Source organism: Hordeum vulgare, chromosome 7H (genome assembly GCF_904849725.1).
Source record: "Hordeum vulgare subsp. vulgare chromosome 7H, MorexV3_pseudomolecules_assembly, whole genome shotgun sequence".
Classification (NCBI taxonomy): Eukaryota; Viridiplantae; Streptophyta; class Magnoliopsida; order Poales; family Poaceae; genus Hordeum; species Hordeum vulgare.
Genome location: NC_058524.1, coordinates 609126586 through 609145151, shown reverse-complemented (window position 1 = coordinate 609145151; position 18566 = coordinate 609126586). Strand labels below are relative to the sequence as shown.

General features: G+C 45.5%; 2 protein-coding genes across 2 annotated transcripts; both read left to right on the top strand.

The window, feature by feature from the left end:
* Positions 1 to 210: 210 nt before the first annotated feature.
* LOC123408830 (patatin-like protein 2) lies at positions 211 to 2457 on the top strand. Its single transcript, XM_045101873.1, has 5 exons — positions 211 to 580; positions 703 to 884; positions 980 to 1157; positions 1446 to 1607; positions 1739 to 2457. The coding sequence occupies exons 1-5, from the start codon at positions 365 to 367 to the stop codon at positions 2276 to 2278; spliced, it is 1278 nt and encodes a 425-aa protein (XP_044957808.1). The 5' UTR covers positions 211 to 364; the 3' UTR covers positions 2279 to 2457.
* A 10489-nt stretch (positions 2458 to 12946) lies between these two features.
* Positions 12947 to 13840, top strand: LOC123410417 (hydrophobic protein RCI2A-like). Its single transcript, XM_045103357.1, has 2 exons — positions 12947 to 13309; positions 13434 to 13840. Exons 1-2 carry the CDS (start codon positions 13217 to 13219, stop codon positions 13569 to 13571), a joined length of 231 nt encoding a protein of 76 aa, XP_044959292.1. The 5' UTR covers positions 12947 to 13216; the 3' UTR covers positions 13572 to 13840.
* The last annotated feature ends 4726 nt before the right edge of the window (positions 13841 to 18566 follow it).

Below are 18566 nucleotides of genomic sequence, written 5' to 3'. Positions count from 1 at the left end.
CTAGTGGCAGGCAGGAAGCACAGAGGAGTAGGACATGGAATCATGTACCACGACACATTATACTAATCAGCATCACCGTGTGTGCACGGAGCTTTCCGCGGCTACCGTCAGCTCGATGACGTGCGCCCTGCGCGGTGCCCGGCCCCCCTCGCCCCTTTATTTCACCTTCACTGACCCCCTCGCGCTTGCACCATGGTTTGCCGGCGACGACCGCATGCAGAGCGCCCGTGACTCGCACAGTGTCGGCGAGAGCATCCATTTAAAGCTAATAATGCATCACCCAGTGCAAGTGCAACAGCTTGAAAAACATTCTGCAAAGCCAAAGGGATCTCTCTTTCGTAGCGCTAGAGGCTAGAGCGGAAGCATGCCGGTCACGCAGGCGCCGGGGCGGAGCACGGCCGGGCCAGTGAACGTGGCGCGGCGCGAGCTGAGCAGCCGCGCGTGGTCGCCGTCGTCGTCGTCGCCCGCCAGCCCGCAGCCGCGCTACGGGAGCATCGTCACCGTGCTCAGCATCGACGGCGGCGGCGTCCGTGGGATCATCCCCGGCACCATCCTCGCTTTCCTCGAGGAGAAGCTCCAGGTGAGTGACCAACCAACCAGGCTTTCCGCCCATGTAATTCAGGCAATCATCCTGCTTGCATTTGATTTGCACGTATATGCACCATCGGTACAAACCGTCAACGAGTTGTCGGCCGTGAGTAGGAGCTTGACGGGCCGGACGTGAGGATCGCGGACTACTTCGACGTGGTCGCCGGGACGAGCACCGGAGGCCTGGTGGCCGCCATGCTCACCGCGCCCAACGCCGAGGGCCGCCCGCTCTTCGCCGCCAAGGACGTCAACAAGTTCTACCTCGAGCACTGCCCGAATATCTTCCCTGCCGTCTGGTGATGAGGATTACATACATGGCCACGGTCGCGGAATCAATCTCTAACGAATCTGTGTACTCACTCATGAACTATGTACTCGATCTGTGGTGCAGCAAAGGACCTCTGGGCTGGCTCAAGAGCATGATGGGGCCCAAGTACAGCGGCCAGCACCTGCACTCGGTCGTCAAGAAGCTGCTCGGCGACACGACAGTCCATCAGACGCTCAAGAACATCATCATCCCCACATTCGACATCAAGCTCCTCCAGCCTACCATCTTCTCAACCTATGATGTACGTACGTTGAACAACACAAACAGATCCACGTGCATCTACACAAGTGGCATGTTATCCACTTGTTTTCGCTTATCATTATTTTTTATAACTAATACCCCTTGATCAAAAAATAAGTGTCGTTGATCTAGTATAACTTTGTAATAAAGCTATACAGGATCAACAACTTTTTTTTGGACGGAGGGAGTAGTATATATGATTGTGTGCATCAAGTGATGCAGTCACCTGAGGTTTATCCTTCTTTGGGAAACAAAGCTTAATTACGTACATGAAACAAAATCTGTACAGGCCACGAGGGATGTCTCCAAGAACGCTCTTCTGTCGGATGTCTGCATTAGCACGTCGGCAGCACCGACCTACCTCCCCGGCCACCATTTCGAGACGAAGGACAAAGACGGCAAGACCCGGGCCTTCAACCTAATCGACGGAGGCGTCGTTGCTAACAATCCGGTAACTCGTGCTAACACACTAACAGGACGAGCAAGCTTGATAGGAGCTCGCTAACACGATTATGATCTGTACTAGCTGACTTCTGTGATACTAATGTGCTCACTAACTTACATGGACATATGCATGCGCAGACGCTGTTGGCGATGACCCACGTTAGCAAGCAGATCCTGATGGGCAACGAGGACTTTGTGCCCATCAAGTCTGCTGATTACGGCAAGTTCATGATCCTTTCGCTGGGCACCGGCTCTGCCAAGATCGAAGAGAAGTTTGATGCAGCTGAATGCAGCAAGTGGGGCCTCCTGGGGTGGCTCTACAAGAGGGGTTCCACTCCGATCATCGATAGCTTCAGCGAGGCCAGTGCCGACCTCGTCGACATCCAAGCATCTGTGCTCTTTCAGGCCCTGCAGTGCAACAATTGCTATCTCCGGATCCAGCACGACGAGCTCACCGGCGAAATGGCCTCCGTCGACGTGTCCACATCGAAGAACCTTAACGGGCTCATTGATGTCGGCAAAGCATTGCTGAAGAGACAAGTATGCAAGGTGAACGTCGAGACGGGCAAGAACGAGCCCGATCTAAAGAGGGGCACAAACGAGGAGGAACTGGACCGTTTTGCCCGCATGCTGTCGAAAGAGCGCAAAGCTCGGCAGGTGGCCTACGAACGTAGATAGTATGAATATTTACCCTCGTATGTATTTGATGATCTATGCATGTTGGATATTTATGTGGCTTTCATCATGTGTGGAGATGGTTATTGTCTAATGTGGGATTATTCTTATTTCTTTTTAAGATTCTTATAACTATCAAATGTTCGGATTTTACCAATAGATCCGAACGAATCCTTACTTCACTCTAGTTATATACATGCATGCATTAGACTGACTAATTTTCCTTTCATGTGTACTCCTCCCTCTAATTACATGTATATATGCACTAGAAGACAAAAGGCTAATGTCATCGTAGATTTTTTTTTTCAAACTTTAAAATGTCTTATAGCTCAAACCGTTGCATCGATTGAAAAACCGTCTTAAAAAAATCCGTCTCGACGATCTCGTCAAAACTAGATCCCATGTTGATATGTTCTCACGACTTTTTTTACCAATCAGAAAGTTACCGCATTGTGCTACTTAAGTTATCACGTCTGTCATAAATATGTTACCATGTTTTTACACAGAAGTTACCAGGGCATGTTTTCGACAAACTTTTATCCCGGAGTCAAAAAATGATTATGGTGTTTACAGTGAGTTATCAGCTTTGTTGTGTATGTTTTTTAATAATTTTCATTCCCTCAATAAAAAAAATACCGTGATATTTGTATATGAGTTATCATCTCTCATGTGAGTGTATTATCATGTTGTTTACACATCAATTATTTGGGAGGTATTTTTTAACAACACTTTTTCCTGGTCAAAAAGTTATCACGTCTAGATTGAATAAGTTTGCATGTATATTACCATGTTATTTACACATGAGTTATCAGGGTATGTTTCTCAACTAACTTTTATCCGAGGTCAAAAGTTACATGGGGTTTGTAGTGAGTTATCAACTTTATTGTGTGTATAATGCGGTGTTATTTGCACACAAAATGACGGGAATATGCTCTTTAACAAATCCCCCCCCCCCACACACACACACGTTGACCTAAGTGTCAGGTATGAAATGCTTCTATTACCATGATATTCATGCAAATGTTATCGAGGTTATATTTTTTCAACAATATTTCCTCGGGGTCCAAGTTATCATGTATATGATGCGTTATTACCATGATGTTTATACAAAAAAATTAGTGCGGTACATTTTTGACAACTTTTTCCTTTAGGTCGAAGTTGTCGCGGTGTTTGTGCACTCCCCTCCATGTATTTGCAAAAATGCCTAGTAGATGTACAAAACTACTAACACTACTGCATATTCTAAATTGTTCTATTGCCCCTGTAGTTTTCGGCTAAATTGAAGTTTTTGGTGTCAAAAGGTGTTGCCTCTATCCCTCTTTGTGCGAGGTTGAAGCCACTAACCTCTCTCTGTATTTAAAAAATAGAAAAAACTACTTGCTTCTCAAACTGTTGTTGTTGTAATTGTTTTTGAGCTTGAAACTCTTCACTCTGTTGTTGCATCCGTTCGGCTAGATCTGCTTGGTTATTAGGTTTGCCATGCAGAAATTCCTGTGTTGTTTACACATAAATTACCGGCGAGATGTTTTAATAAATTTTTCACCCCCGCTCGAAGTTACAATGATAGTTATACACTTATACGTAAGTTATCAGATCCCGGTGCACAAACTACCATGCCATTTGCACAAATATTATCGGGATATGTTTCAACCCAAAAAATCCCTCATGTGAAGTTGCCATCATATTTACGACGAGTCTACATGGGCAAGGTATACAACCAGGTTGTATATCGGAGACTACAATATAACTTGAGAATTCCAAAAAAACACAAGAAGAAAAATGCTTTTTTTGGCTCATATGAAAGTGAAAAAAAGATTAACTGTCATATTTCTACTTACTGGACAACAATCAAGGCAAGGTGAGTTGGTTAGTATTCGTATCTATTGAAAAGATCGGAATGTTCGGAAGTTACAAATTCCCTTTCTTTTTAATATACATAATGTGAAATTATTCATATTATTAACTCGAGGAAAAGAAGGCGGAATTTTATTCAAGGAAGTGGCGCGGTGCGGAGTTTGATTGTGATGGAATACAATGGGGAATAAACCGATGTCAATTATATGTATGCATGTATAGTTTTAGTTTTAAGCAGTATAGGGCCGACGAGTTTTTTCCACGTGAGCGACTTTTGCAGGTTATTTACCCATACAATTAGATCGGAAATTGATAAGAGACACACAATCTAATCACGGACAGTACTGGGCGCCGGCGCACCGGACCGAAAACTCGCGCCGGTCACAGCGCAGCCATCAGATTGGGGATCCCTTGACCGTTAGATCTCCTCTCTCATCGTCAACCTCGAGCCAACGAACGCGAGCACCTTACCGGCCTTCCTCGTCCAAAAAACCACAGTCCCCACACCCCCGGCTATCGAGGGGTCCTTCTCCCGTCGCCCCCATCTCGCCATCGTTATCAAGTTCGTTGCTTGTAGCAGAGGCTGCCGGCGGTCAAAACTTTTTCCCATGAAGCTGGTTGAAACTTTTCGCACATACTGACTCTAGAACGGTTGCACAACACTGATTGTGCAGTGTATGGTTATAGCTTTCTCTCTCAATGGTTGGAGCTTTTTCATCTACGGGCGAAGCTTTTCTATCAGGGGTTGCAACTATTATCTTTTAGCAGCGCTCGGTTAATGCGCTCTCTATCGTTTCTGTTGCAGCATTTTTCATCAACGGTTGTAGCATTCCGCCATGGCAATGACTGCTTGCAGCTTTTTATATGTCTGGTTGCAACTTTTTTCATCAACAGTTGTAGCATTTTATGTCAATGGTTGTAGCATTTCGTCATGGCAATGACCGCTTGCAGCTTTTTATATTACTGGTTGAAGCTTTTTCATCTGGGTTTGAAACTTTTTTCGATAGCCGTTGAAGCAATTTTGCATGACGTTTGCAACATTTGTATACGCCTTCTGATGAGGGTCTATTTTTGAAGGTCCTATACGGCGCCTTCAGCGCCGGTTTCGCCAACTGACGCCTGCAATGCTCCTCGTCGTGGGCCGGCCCATGTAAAATGTGTTGGTCCTTTAAAAATTAAAAAAAGTTCATAGAAGTTAAAAAAGGTTCAGATTTGCGAAAAAAAGTTCAGTGATTACAAAAAAAATTCACTGATTTTTGAAATATGTTTATGTACTTTCAAAAAGTTCACAGAATTCGAAAAAAAACATTAATTTTCAAAAAAAGTTCATCGGTTTAAAAAAAAGTTCATCAAATTTTAAAAACAGTTCAGTGATTTTAAAAAAAGTTCACGAATTTTGAATTATGTTCATAGATTTTCAAAAAAGTTCATCCATTTCAAAAAAAACAGTTCATCGATTTTGAAAAAAGTTCACCGGTTTTCAGAAAAGTTCATCGATTTGGAAAAAAATTATGGCTACAACACAGATAGGATCTCTAAATGGGCCGGCCCATGATGGAGCGCTGCAGGCGTCGGTTAGCAAAAATTGCCTGTAACCGGCGCCTTTTTTTGTGTTGGTCACTAGTATTTTTTCTGCCTAATTTTTTGTAATGTTAGGATTTACTGTTCTAGGTTTAGGTTTACGGTCCCAAAAAAATCTACATTAAAGATATAGCATTTAGTGTTTCATCCACTTGTTAAAACAAGTACGTATGTTAAAAAATCGTCATCCCCACTTTCGACATCAAGCTCCTCCAGCCTACCATCTTCTCAACCTATGATGTACATACGTCGAAGAACACAAACAGATGCACGTGCATCTATACAAGTGGCATGTCATTCACTTGTTTTCGCTTGTCATTGTTTTTGATAACTAATACTCCCTTGGTCCAAAAATAAGTTTCATTAATCTAGTGTAATTTTGTAATAAAGTTGTACCGGATCAACAACTTTTTTTTGGGACGGAGGGAGTAGTATATATGATTGTTTGCGTCAAGTGATGCAGTGACCTAAGGTTTATCCTTCTTTCGAAAACAAAGCTTAATTACATACATGAAACAAAATCTGTACAGGCCATGAGGGATGTCTCCAAGAATGCTTTTCTATCGGATGTCGGCATTAGCAGGTCGGCAGCACCGACCTACCTCCCCGGCCACCATTTCGAGACGAAGGACAAAGACAGCAAGACCCGGGCCTTCAACCTAATTTTCAAATTAACCGTGAGACAAATATTATCACTGGCAAACATAAATCACTGGTATTTTTTATTCCATTTGCCACAAGTACGAGTGGCAGGCGCAGTTTCATACCTGCTAGTAGTAACCTTTTTCTGTTTGCCACTAGTAACTCAAGTATTGGTGACAGACTTTTTTTTGTTGGCTACTAGTATTTTTCTGCCTTTTTTGTAGTGTTAGGGTTTAGTGTTTTAGGTTCAGGCTTACGGGCCAAAAAAATCTACATTAAAGATACATCAGTTAGTGTTTCATAGGAGAGATGGTCCGGTTTGTAAGCAGACTTCATGATAACTTTTGCGAAACATTCTAAAAATGTTACGGGGTACCCTAGGGTTGCGGTGGCGGGTACCCTAGGGCTTGTGTGGACGTTGCTCGGCGATGGCCCAAAAAGGAACACTCGCTATCCCTTGTAGATTTTTTTTTCTTTTTTTATTCTCTTGCATGGCACTTCAAGCTTGCTCGCCACTTCAGAAAAAACTGGTTATGTTTTTTTATGTACTTAAACAAGCATGAATTTAGAAATATGTTCACGGGTTTTAAAAAGTGTACACGTGCATAGAAAAATCATAAATTTTAAACATGTTCACCAGTTTAAATAAACTTCATGAATCATTACAAAAGTAAAGAAAAAAACATGCTAATGAATTTTAAATCATGAATGAGGATGACCTAGCCGAAAGCTTCCCAAAACAGAGAGTGTATGAGATGCTTAGAGCATGTGTAGTAGAGCCCTTAAACCCTAAAAAAAACAGAAATAACCATTTTTTACGAGTTGGACGAAAAAAAAACGCGTAGACTAGAACCTCTTAACCCTTAAACCCTTAAAAAAATAAGGATCGGACCTGCAAACCCTCTCCCAACCTGTAGAAGTGAGGATTGGGGGGCAAAATCTATCCCAACCCTCACTTCAATCCGGCCATGCGCGGAAGGGAAATTTCCCATCCCCAACCTCCTCCCGCGCCTCCCCCGAGCCGCCGCCGCCATCCCGCCCCCGCGCCGACCCGAGCCGCCTCCGACCGCATCTCGGGCCACCGCCGCCGTCCCGCCCCCGAGCTCCTCCACCGTCGCCGGCCGCATCTCGGGCCACCGCCGCCGTCCCGCCCCGAGCTCCTCCACCGCCGCCCCCGAGCTCCTCCACCGTCGCCCCGAGCTCCTCCACCGCCTCCCCCAAGCTCCTCCACCGCCCTGAGCTCGTCCACACCTCTAGCCTCCTCCACCGCGAGCCGTCCAAGGTGAGCTCCCTTGCTTCTCCTCCCTCTGTCTCCACACTGTCGGCCTCCTCCACAACGAGCTTCGACCGGCCTTGTTTCCTGTATTTTTGTTACAGACCAACACTACATTTTTTGTTTTGTGTTGTGTAGATGGATGTGTTGTCCGATGATTCTGCTTGGTCGTCATCAGACGATTCGGACATTGACGACTTGCTTCAAGACGATGACGTCGAGATGATGGGCCTCCTCCTTGGTGTGCAAGAGTTTGAAGACTGACCGCGTGAAGCTTATGGATCAAAGGAGAGGGTCGAAGATGGGGCGAGTCACCATCTGCCGGAACCGCTATCTCGGACACGAACATTTGATGCGAGACTACTTCGCGGAGGTACCGACATACCCACCTCGCCTCTTCCGGAGAAGGTACCAAATGTGTCGTAGTTTGTTTGTGAAAATTGTCACCAATTGTGAGGCCGCCTCGGATTACTTCAAGCGTCGTAGATCCCCGTCGGTATCATGGGGTTTAGTGCGTACCAAAAGATATTGGCTGCAATGCGGGTGCTCGCCTATGGCATACCCGCGGACTATACAGACGAGTATCTTCACATTGGACAATATACAATCACGGCGTCCGTTCGTAGGTTTGCAAAGTTGGTCATCCGGTTGCATGGTGATGAGTATCTTCGGGCACCCAACGAGGAAGATACAAAGAGATTGATGGAGATGAATGAAAAAAGGGGATGGCCGTGGATGCTTGGTAGTCTTGATTGCATGCATTGGACATGGAAAATTGTCCAAAGGCATGGCAAGGAATGTATTGCGGTAAAAGCCGTGATGCTATCATTGTGCTTGAGGCTGTGGCATCGGAGGACACATGTATTTGGCATGCATTTTTTGGTTTGCCGGGAACACTCAGTGATATCAATGTGCTCAATAGATCTCCTTTGTTCAAAATATTAGTTTCTAGGGATGCTCCAACTTGCAACTACAAAATAATGGACAATGAGTACTCAATGGGATACTATCTCACCGATGGAATTTACCCCGATTGGGCAACTCTTGTGAAGTCCATCAAGGAGAAAAATGGGATGCCCTTAACCAGAAAAGAGGCCCATTTCACCAAGGCACAAGAGGCAGCCCGCAAGGATATTGAGAGAGCTTTCGGTGTTTTGCAAGCAAGATTTGCCATAGTTCGGGGTCCAGCTGGTTTTTGGGACAAAAAAACCTTGGAGAACATCATGAAATGCTGTGTGATTCTACACAACATGATCATCGAGAATGAGAGAGGGTTAAAACTGCCTTGTTTCTATGACAATGTTGGTACTCGTGTGCAACCGGAAAAAAAACCTTGTCGCGTACAAGCTTTTCTTGAAGCGCATCGTCAGATTGAGGATGCAAACACTCATGGTCAGCTCCGGAATGATCTAGTAGAGCACTAGTGGAAGTTGGTTGGGCGGTGCCAAGGCCCATGATCTACCTTAATTTGTTTACTTTTCTATGTCCTATTTGATTCGAACAATTATTATAATTTGCTTCAAAACATTGTTGTAATAAATTGAATGATTATTATGTGTTTGAAAGTACTATTCGGTGTTATTGAGATGATGAAAATTGTGATATGTCAAATGACAGTTTTAAGGGTTGGGGTTGGGGCAAAGACTATAACCCTTAAATCCAACCCTTATAACAGAATATTTCATTATAAGGGTTGGGTTTGAGGGTTCTAGTCTTTGTCCCTGTTTTTCAGTCCTTAAAAATGTTAAAAATCATTAATTATCAATCCTTAAAACTGATTTTAGATTTAAAGACTTGAGGGCTCTATTAGACATGCTCATATACGGCCAGCCCGTATAAAAGCGTTGGGCGCCCTGTAGGCTGTAACAATAGCGAACTACTTGGCGCAAAATAGGAATTTGCCAACCTCAGGCCGATGCTTTCTTCTTTCTTTTTTCAGTGTTTTTGTTTCCTGTTTGTTCGGGATTTACTTCTGGTCTTTGTTTTATGTTTGTATTATCATTTTCATTTTTAAACTCCCTTTAGATTTTTCTAATTCATGAATATTCCTGACATTCATAAAAAGTATTTAAAAGTCATGAAAAATTTAAATATTTTTGAATTTTTTAAAATTCTGGACTATTATTTAAAAAAATTCTGAATATTTTTGAATTTTGTGACCATTTTTTTTATCTCGAGGACGTTTTAAAATTATCATATACATTTTGAAAATTTTAGAACAGTTTTGAAAGTCCACAAACATTTTAAAAAATTGCAAACAGTTTTTATAATTCGAAAAAATAAGTAAATTCTGGAACACTTTTAAAATCCATGATTTGTTTTTAATAACTGGGTAAAATTGAGTAATAAAGGTAGTTTTACTGTTAATATTGTAAAAAATTGCAAACAGTTTTTATAATTCGAAAAAATAAGTAAATTCTGGAACACTTTTAAAATCCATGATCTGTTTTTTAATACCTGGATAATAATTGAGTAATAAAGGTAGTTTTACTGTAAATAATGTAAATAAACAATGATGCTACTACCTTGCCGAGACAGTCTTAGGTGGTGTTTCTTTACCTAGGGACTAGACTAAAAAGTCCCTTTTAGTCCCTAGGTGAAGAAACAGAAGGGACTTTTTCTTAAGAGACTAAAGAAATATTTATTGAAGAAAAAAAATTCTTTAGTCCCTGGGAAACCACCTTACACTTCTGAGATCGCAGCCAATGGACCTGCGAATCCAATGAAGAAGGGGCCTGCCGGACCTAAATTTCATTTTTGAGAACTACCCCCCATTATTATTTTCAAATGCATGGCAGCAGGGCGCGCGCAAGCATGCTGCTACGGATCTGCATCTCTAAGGGGGTGTTTGTTTACAGGGACTTTTTGGTGTAGGGACTTAAAAATATCCCATGTGAAACAAACATGAGGGACTTTTAAGGACCAAAAGGGGTATTTGGGACTATTTGAAGAAGTCCCTGTGGGAGGGTCTTTTTGTGACTTTTTTGACACTTTTTCCAACAATGCCCCTACTTTTAGCATGTCATTTAATAACTACTACATTACTAAGGATAACATGGTCTTTTTCATGTCATTTAATGACCTCTGGTCCCTATTTAGTTCCTGGAAACAAACGGATAGGGACTAGTGACTTTTAAGTTGGGACTAAAAAAATCCTGAGACTTCTGAAACAAACAGGGCCTAAACCTTCTTTTTACCAAGCTTTTAAACTGTCATTCCGGCGATTGATGCCGTGGTCCATGGCTAAACATGTGCACATGATCTCATCAATGGAGCATTCGCACGCAAACCACGATGCGTATGAGAGTAATTAACATGCCGTAGATGTGGTCGCTTAAGAGTTAAGAGCATGTTCACTTGTCCACGTCCCTTGGCAGTAAATGTGAGTCACGTCAGATTAGCGAGACAAAACTTGTACCAACTTGCAGGTAATAATAACCTACTCGTATTGAGTATCAAGCAAAGAACCTTTTGGCTTTGTATGTAGCTACGGCATGCATGGTGGCTCTCGTAGTAGCTTGTTACCCGAAATTGCTCGCCATTTCTTAACGTCTTGCACGCGACAACAACCGATAATTTCGTGCAGGCGTGTAATCAACGGGGTTAGGAAACCGTCCCAGTGCTTGCTACTTGGAAGCTTGAACACAAATTGCTGTCGAAATAACCAATTAGTTCTTTGTTTTTTGTGAATGGTCTAGTTTTTTTTTTACTGTACTAGCTTGATTAGAGCATCTCCAACAGAAAACTGATTTACAGTGCGTCCATCGTTAGGTTTGTGGCGGCGCGCAACGCTGGTTCCAGCAGCCGCGCTGAAATGCAGCACGGGCGCGCAGCTCCAGCAGCCCGCTAAAATGCAGCGCGCGAGCAACCGACGCCTCACATTTCTTATAATTTCAACACAAAACAAATTTCACACATTCTCACAAAACAAAGACATGGCATATAACAAATAGTTCAACAATACAACAATACAATAATACAACAAATAGTTCAACAATACAACAATACAACAGATAGTTCAACAACACAACAAATAGTTCAACAATACAACAATACAACAAATAGTTCAACAAATAGTACAACGCACAAATAATGATGCTCTTTGGCGGCCATTCCAAGCCCACCACTCCTTAATGAGATCATTTCTGAGTTCATTATGCGCTGCTGGACGTCGAATGGCATGATAGGAGACAACAAAGCAGGCCACCCTTTCAGCCCTCCGCCGCACTCGCACGGGATATCCCAAGAGCTCATAGTTAGAGTAGTCTACATCTTGGCACGCTCATTCTCGATGATCATGTTTTGCATGATCACACAAGCGTGCATAAGGTACTCCGGGCCAAACACTTGCATAATTCCGACTGCGAAGCGTTTGACACACATAATGGCTTGGCTCTCACCCATGGCCAAGTGATCATCAGCTAGATCAGCGGGAAAACCGTATGCCAACATACGCAAAGCGGTTGTCACCTTCTGAAAGGTGTTATGCCCGAGCTCTCCGGCAGCATTCCTCCTCTGCTGAAAAAACTGGTCATGGCTCGCTAGTTTCTTTGCAATGTGCCTGAACAACTCGGTGCTCATCCTAAACCGGCGACGAAAGTACGACTCGGGATATGTGGGATTCTCCACAAAATAGTGCCTCGTCAATCTGTTGTGGGCATCAATCCTATCCCTCCAAATTTTCTGCCGACCCATAACCGAACCACCGTGCTTCGTTTTTTTTATTGATGTGCATAGTTAGGATCATTGCAAGATCCTCATCCTCTTTCATATCAAATTCTTATTCGGAAAAATCATATGTCGAACTCATCTAAAATGTTCAAAACTAGGCTATAAACAACATGCATCAAAATTCATGTAAAAATGTGAGGTTGGAAGCAATACATACCTTGCGGGCGGCGCTGACGAGAGAGAGAGAGGGAGAAAGCCGCGGCCGCGCGGGGAGAGACCGGGGAAGCGCCTGAACGGTCGCCGGAAAAACGGGGGTGGCGCGGCCGGCGACGACGGCGCGGCTGGATGGACAGGTGAAGTTTCGCGCGAGCGCTCGAGAGATCAGCGCGTGGGAACGGGTGCAGCAAATAAGCGGCACGTGATGACGTTTCTTTCCGCCCGCTGAATTACATATGCCGGACACGTCGTTTTTGCGCGTCTACTTTTTCAATACGACGCCTCTATAGCGCGGTAGTTGGAGATCCACTTACTCGAGTAGTTTCGTTTGGGATGCTCGACGTTTGTTCAGCGGAGCGGATAAAAATGATGCGGCAGGCGGATCGGCCGCATCTCCACCAGAAAAAACAGCTACGGGCGACGAATATTCTCGGCCAGAAATTCGCACACTGCGGTCGTCGCCACGGCACGCCACGGTGGGCTACCCCAGCCGGTCAGCGACAGACAGCTCAAGCCCCCTCCACGGTGGGCATCCGGCATCTTCTCCCCGCAGCCATCCTCCGATTCCGCATCATTCCTCTCTCCCCACCGGCTTGCTTTGCTTGCCGGCCGCCGCTGCCTCCTCGGATTTAAAGCCACCACACCTCCCTCTTCCAACAACAAGGCCCCGGCTACGATAACTGAGGCGCGACGGCAGGGGCAGGATGAGCTCCGGCGGCTGCTCGACGTGCCTGGAGATCATCTTCGCCGCCGTGCTGCCGCCGCTCGGCGTCTTCTTCCGGTACGGCTGGTGCAGCGTAAGCAAAAGCAACCACTCCTCCTCCTCCTGGTTCAGCTACCTCCACTCTCCACATTAGTCTTCCGTGGCTAGTCATGGACTCATGGTGATGTTACGAGCTTTCTGCCTGCGTGTATGTGCAGTCGGAGTTCTTCATCTCGCTGCCGCTGACGATGCTCGGCTACGTCCCCGGCATCATCTACTCCGTCTACGTCATCCTGAAGACGCCGCCGGAGCTGCCGAGCATCGACGGCGACCGGCCCTACTACATCCTCGCCTGACAAGCGCTCCTTCGTGCACATGCCGCTGTAGTGGAGCTTGCTGTACTGTCGGTGTCGGCCATTGTTGGGATTGTACATGACTTGTAAGTTGTGCGTAGCCGTAGCTAGTTGTTTGAGGACAATTCTTTAATAGCGGTGGTTGTACATGTAGCGTTCTTTCTTGATTTGTTGGGCATGTATTGGTGTCGTGATGTATGATCGGTTCATCTGTTGGTTCCCCCACGACAAGAATCCTGCTGCCGTTGGCTCGCGAGCTAGCGATTAGTGTATCTCGTCCACGCTTGGAATCAACTGCTACTATGGTTTGCAATGGATGGGTGTAAATCATCGTGGTCAGTGACAGATACATCACAATGGTCTGTGATGTTTAAACTGAGAAAAAAATATGGCGGCTGAATTTTATTCCCGTCACTATTTTTTTTAAAATGGACTCCCATCACTATTTGAATCAACAAATATGGTTCAGGATTCTGACCCCCTCAATGAATTGATTCTTCTTCAATGCTAGTAATTACTTTAGCAAAATTTTCCTAAAACATGAAAGCATTGCCTCCTCCATGAACAAACTCACCCCTTCCATGCGTTCATCCAGGCTCCGTTTCTATAAATAGCCTATGTGCTAGATTACTCAAGGCATGATATTTTCCAAATGGAAAGTTTGTTAACACAGTTTTCATCGGAAATCCGTCACCTACTTGGCAAGCTATCACTCATGGTTTGGATCTCCTCAAAAATCTGGCGGGATAGATGGATTGCAAGGGAGCCAACTAGGGGCTTAATCACAGCAAGAAGAAGGTGTTGACTTAAGTAAGTTTTAGATTTGATTGGCCTTAACGATGAATGGGACATGGATAACATAACGCAGCACTTCCTTCCTGTGGACGTGAAGGAAATTAAAAAGATTCGCCCTTCTCCTCGTTGTGGTGATGATTTTGTTACTTGTGTTAGAATAAACCTTGCAGTTCAGGTTCAGAGTAGCTTAGTTGTTAGCAGTTTCAGTTAGTTGTTGCTTTGTCAGTAAGTTCAGTTAGAGACGCTGCGAGAATAGCTCGTCAGGTCGGCGATCTAATCCGAGTCCCGCGCTCTGACCTGCTCGTGGGATGGCACGAGCCTTGTGGGAGGAGTGGCGCATGGTCCGGTGGCTTAGTGCCCCGTTTTCGTCGTTGTAACTTGGCATAAAAGGAGGATCAAAATACCAGAAAACTGCGGCAAGTTAGCGCAGGCAAAACTCCCGTCGTCTACCTCTGTTTACCTGCTCATAGCTCCATTAGTTCGTCGTTAGATTCCAACAATTGGTATCAGAGCTTGGTTCCGATCCACACGATGGTTGGAACCGACGATTCCAGTAGCAGCAAGTCGCCATCTACGCCGCGAGCAAGGATCTCCGACGGGACAGACGTCGTCGTGGCAGAGAGATCCATGGCGCGGGTGGTGCGCGACACGGGCGGCGCGGTCTGGCCGCTGCTGACGAAGACGAACTACACCGACTGGGCAGTGCTCATGCAGGTGATGATGGAGGGCCGACACCTCTGGGACGCCGTGCAAACGGGAACCGCCGAGCGCAGCGATGATCGTCTGGCGCTCGAGGCGATTCTGCGTGGCGTACCACCGGAGATGGCACCCACTCTCGCGTCCAAGGCCACAGCTAAGAACGCCTGGGACACCCTCAAGACTATGCGCCTCGGCGTGGCGCGCGTCCGCGAGGCCAAGCTCGCGACGATCTCCAGGCAGTACAACGACATTTGCTTCACGGACGGCGAGACCGTCGATGACTTCGCCATGCACCTTACCAATATGGTGGCACAGATGGCACAACTCGGAGAGACCGTGCCGGACAAGCGGGTGGTTCGCAAGTTCCTCTCAGTTGTCCCAAAGAGGTACTCACAAATCGCTTTGTCAATCGAAACCCTAGTTGACTTGGATACGCTCTCTGTGGAAGAGTTCACCGGCATCCTGAAAGCCGCGGCAGAGAGGTACGACCTCGACCAGACAGAGTCTGGCGTGGGCCATCTCCTGCTCACAGAGGAGGAGTGGAAAGCGCGGTCAAAAGGCCGCGGCGGCTCGTCAAGCGGTGCGCCCCGTGGCGGGCGTCGTGGCAGAGGTCGCGGGCGCGGCAACGGGAAGAACAAGCAGCCTGCCAACGATGACGATCGCGACAAGTGTCACTACTGCGGAAACGCAGGCCACTGGATCAAGGATTGCCGCAAGAAGAAGAGGGAGGAGGAGGCGCACCTGACCCAGGCACAGGGCGCCGACGTGATGATCCTACCTTCCTCATGGCGGAGGTCTGCACGGTCACCGACGACACCGGCATCATCGACGACTACATCGACCTCGTCGAAGAGCACGCTGAAGTCCACCTCGGGCGCACGGAAGAAGAGTACGACTCCAAGTGGTACCTGGACACAGGAGCATCCAATCATATGTCGGGCAGCGCAGCGTGCTTCAACGAGCTCGATCGCAGCGTCTCTGGCACCGTCAAGTTTGGAGACGGGTCTGTGGTGGTGATACGTCCATTTTGCATCATGCTTTCATGTTGATAGTTATTGCTTTATGGGCTGTTATATTACTTTGTGGTACCATATTTATGCCTTTTCTCTCTTATTTTGCAAGGTTTATTTGAAGAAGGAGAATTCAGGCAGCTAGAATTCTGGACTGGAAATGGAGCAAATCTTAGTCTACTATTTTGCACATCTCCAAATGCCCTGAAAAGTTACGTGGAATTTTTTGGGATTATATAAAAAATACTGGGCGAAAGAAGTACCGGAGGGGGCCACCAGGGCGCCACAAGACCTGCCACCGCCACCCCCTGGTGGCGGAGGGCAAGCTTGTGGGCTCCCTGACGACCCACTAGCCCCCCTCTTTTGTTATACGAAGGGTTTCATTCCAGAAAAAATCATTCGGGAGCTTTTTCGTGGTTTCGCCGCCGCCACGAGGCGGAACTTGAGCAGATACAATCTAGAGCTCCGGCAGGACGATCCTGTCGGGGAAACTTCCCTCCCGGAGGGGGAAATCATCGTCATCGTCATCACCAACACTCCTCTCGTCGGAGGGGAGGCATCTTCATCAACATCTTCATCGGCACCATCTCATCTCCAATCCCTAGTTCATCTCTTGTAACCAATCTTTGTCTCGCGACTCCGATTGGTACTTGTAAGGTTACTAGTAGTGTTGATTACTCTTTGTAGTTGATGCTAGTTGGATTACTTGGTGGAAGAGTTTATGTTCAGATCCTTGATGCTATTCATTACACCTCTGATCATGATTATGATTATGCTTTGTGAGTAGTTACTTTTGTTCCTGAGGACATGGGATAAGTCATGCTGATAATAGTCATGTGAATTTGATATTCGTTCGGTATTTTGTTAAGTTGTATGTTGTCTTTTCCTCTAATGGTGTTATGTGAACGTCGACTACATAACACTTCACCATATTTGGGCCTAGAGGAAGGCATTGGGGAGTAGTAAGTAGATGATGGGTTGCTAGAGTGACAGAAGCTTAAACCCCAGTCTATGTGTTGCTTCGTAAGGGGCTGATTTGGATCCACTAGTTTAATGCTATGGTTAGACGTTGTCTTAATTATATAACTTGGCTTGTATATTCCTATGATGAGCTTCCTCAAAATTGCCTTAGGTCTTCGTGAGCAAGCAAGTTGGATGCAGACCCACTAGTTTTCTTTAAGAGCTTCCACATACTCCTAGCTCTAGTGCATCATTTGTATGGCAACCCCTACTCATTCACGTTGATATCTATTGATGAGCATCTTCATAGCTCATTGATATGCCTAGTCAATGTGACCATCTTCTCCTTGTTTGCCTTGCAACCTCCACCACACTCCACACCACTTATAGTGATAAAACCATGGCTCACGCTTATGTATTGCATGAGAGTCGAAAAAGTTTGAGAAAGTAAAGGTGTGAAAATAATTACTTGGCCTACCGGGTTGTGCATGATTTAAATTTTTTGTGCAAGGATGATAGAGCATAGGCAGACTATATGATTTTGTAGGGATAACTTTCTTTTGGCCTTGTTATTTTGAAAGTTCATGATTACCTTGCTAGTTTGCTTGAAGTATTATTGTCTCCACATCAATAGAAAACTATTATTTTGAATCTAACGGATCTGAACATTCATGTCACGTAAGAGGAGTTACAAAGGACATCTATGCTAGGTAGCATGAAAGCATCAAAAATTCATTCTTTATCACTTCCCTACTCGAGGAAGAGCAGGAGTTAAACTTGGGGATGCTTGATACGTCTCCAACGTATCTATAATTTTTGATGGTTCCATGCTATTATCTTTTCAACTTTGGATGTTTTATATGCATGAATATGCTATTTTATATATTTTTTGGGACTAACCTATTAACTCAGTGCCAAGTGCCAGTTTATGTTTTTCCGTGTTTTTGGCCCATTTTCAGACGGAGTCCAAATGGAATGAAACTTTACGATGATTTTTTTGGGACCAAAAGAGACCCCCGAAGCTTTGGAAGAAGGTCAGATGGGCCACGAGGGAGTCACAAGCCCTGACGCCGCCACCACCCCCCTAGGTGGTGGCGACCAGGCTTGTGACCTCCTCGTGGGCCCAACCGACGCAATTCCACCGCCACAAATTTCTATAAATTCAGAAACCTCCAGAAAGAAACCTAGATCGGGAGTTCCGCCGCCGCAAGCCTCTGTAGCCACCAAAAACCAATATGGAGCCCGTTCTGGCACCCTGCCGGAGGGGGAATCCATCTCTGGTGGCCATCTTCATCATCCCGACGATCTCCATGACGAGGAGGGAGTAGTTCTCCCTTGGGGCTGAGGGTATGTACCAGTAGCTATGTGTTTGATCTCTCTCTCTCATGTTCTTCAGATGTCTTGATCTCGATGTACCATGGGCTTTGCTACTATAGTTGGATCTTATGATGTTCTTCCCCCTCTCCCTCTTGTAATGAATTGAGTTTCCCCTTTGGAGTTATCTTATCGGATTGAGTCTTTGAGAACACTTGAT

Coding starts and splice junctions, on each gene's coding strand:
- LOC123410417 (XM_045103357.1), top strand. CDS start 13,217: ATGAGCTCCGGCGGCTGCTCGACGTGCCTGGAGATCATCTTCGCCGCC. Junction 13,310..13,433: donor TCCGGTACGGCTGGTGCAGC/GTAAGCAAAAGC, acceptor GTGTATGTGCAG/TCGGAGTTCTTCATCTCGCT.
- LOC123408830 (XM_045101873.1), top strand. CDS start 365: ATGCCGGTCACGCAGGCGCCGGGGCGGAGCACGGCCGGGCCAGTGAAC. Junction 885..979: donor AATATCTTCCCTGCCGTCTG/GTGATGAGGATT, acceptor TCTGTGGTGCAG/CAAAGGACCTCTGGGCTGGC. Junction 1,608..1,738: donor GCGTCGTTGCTAACAATCCG/GTAACTCGTGCT, acceptor ATGCATGCGCAG/ACGCTGTTGGCGATGACCCA.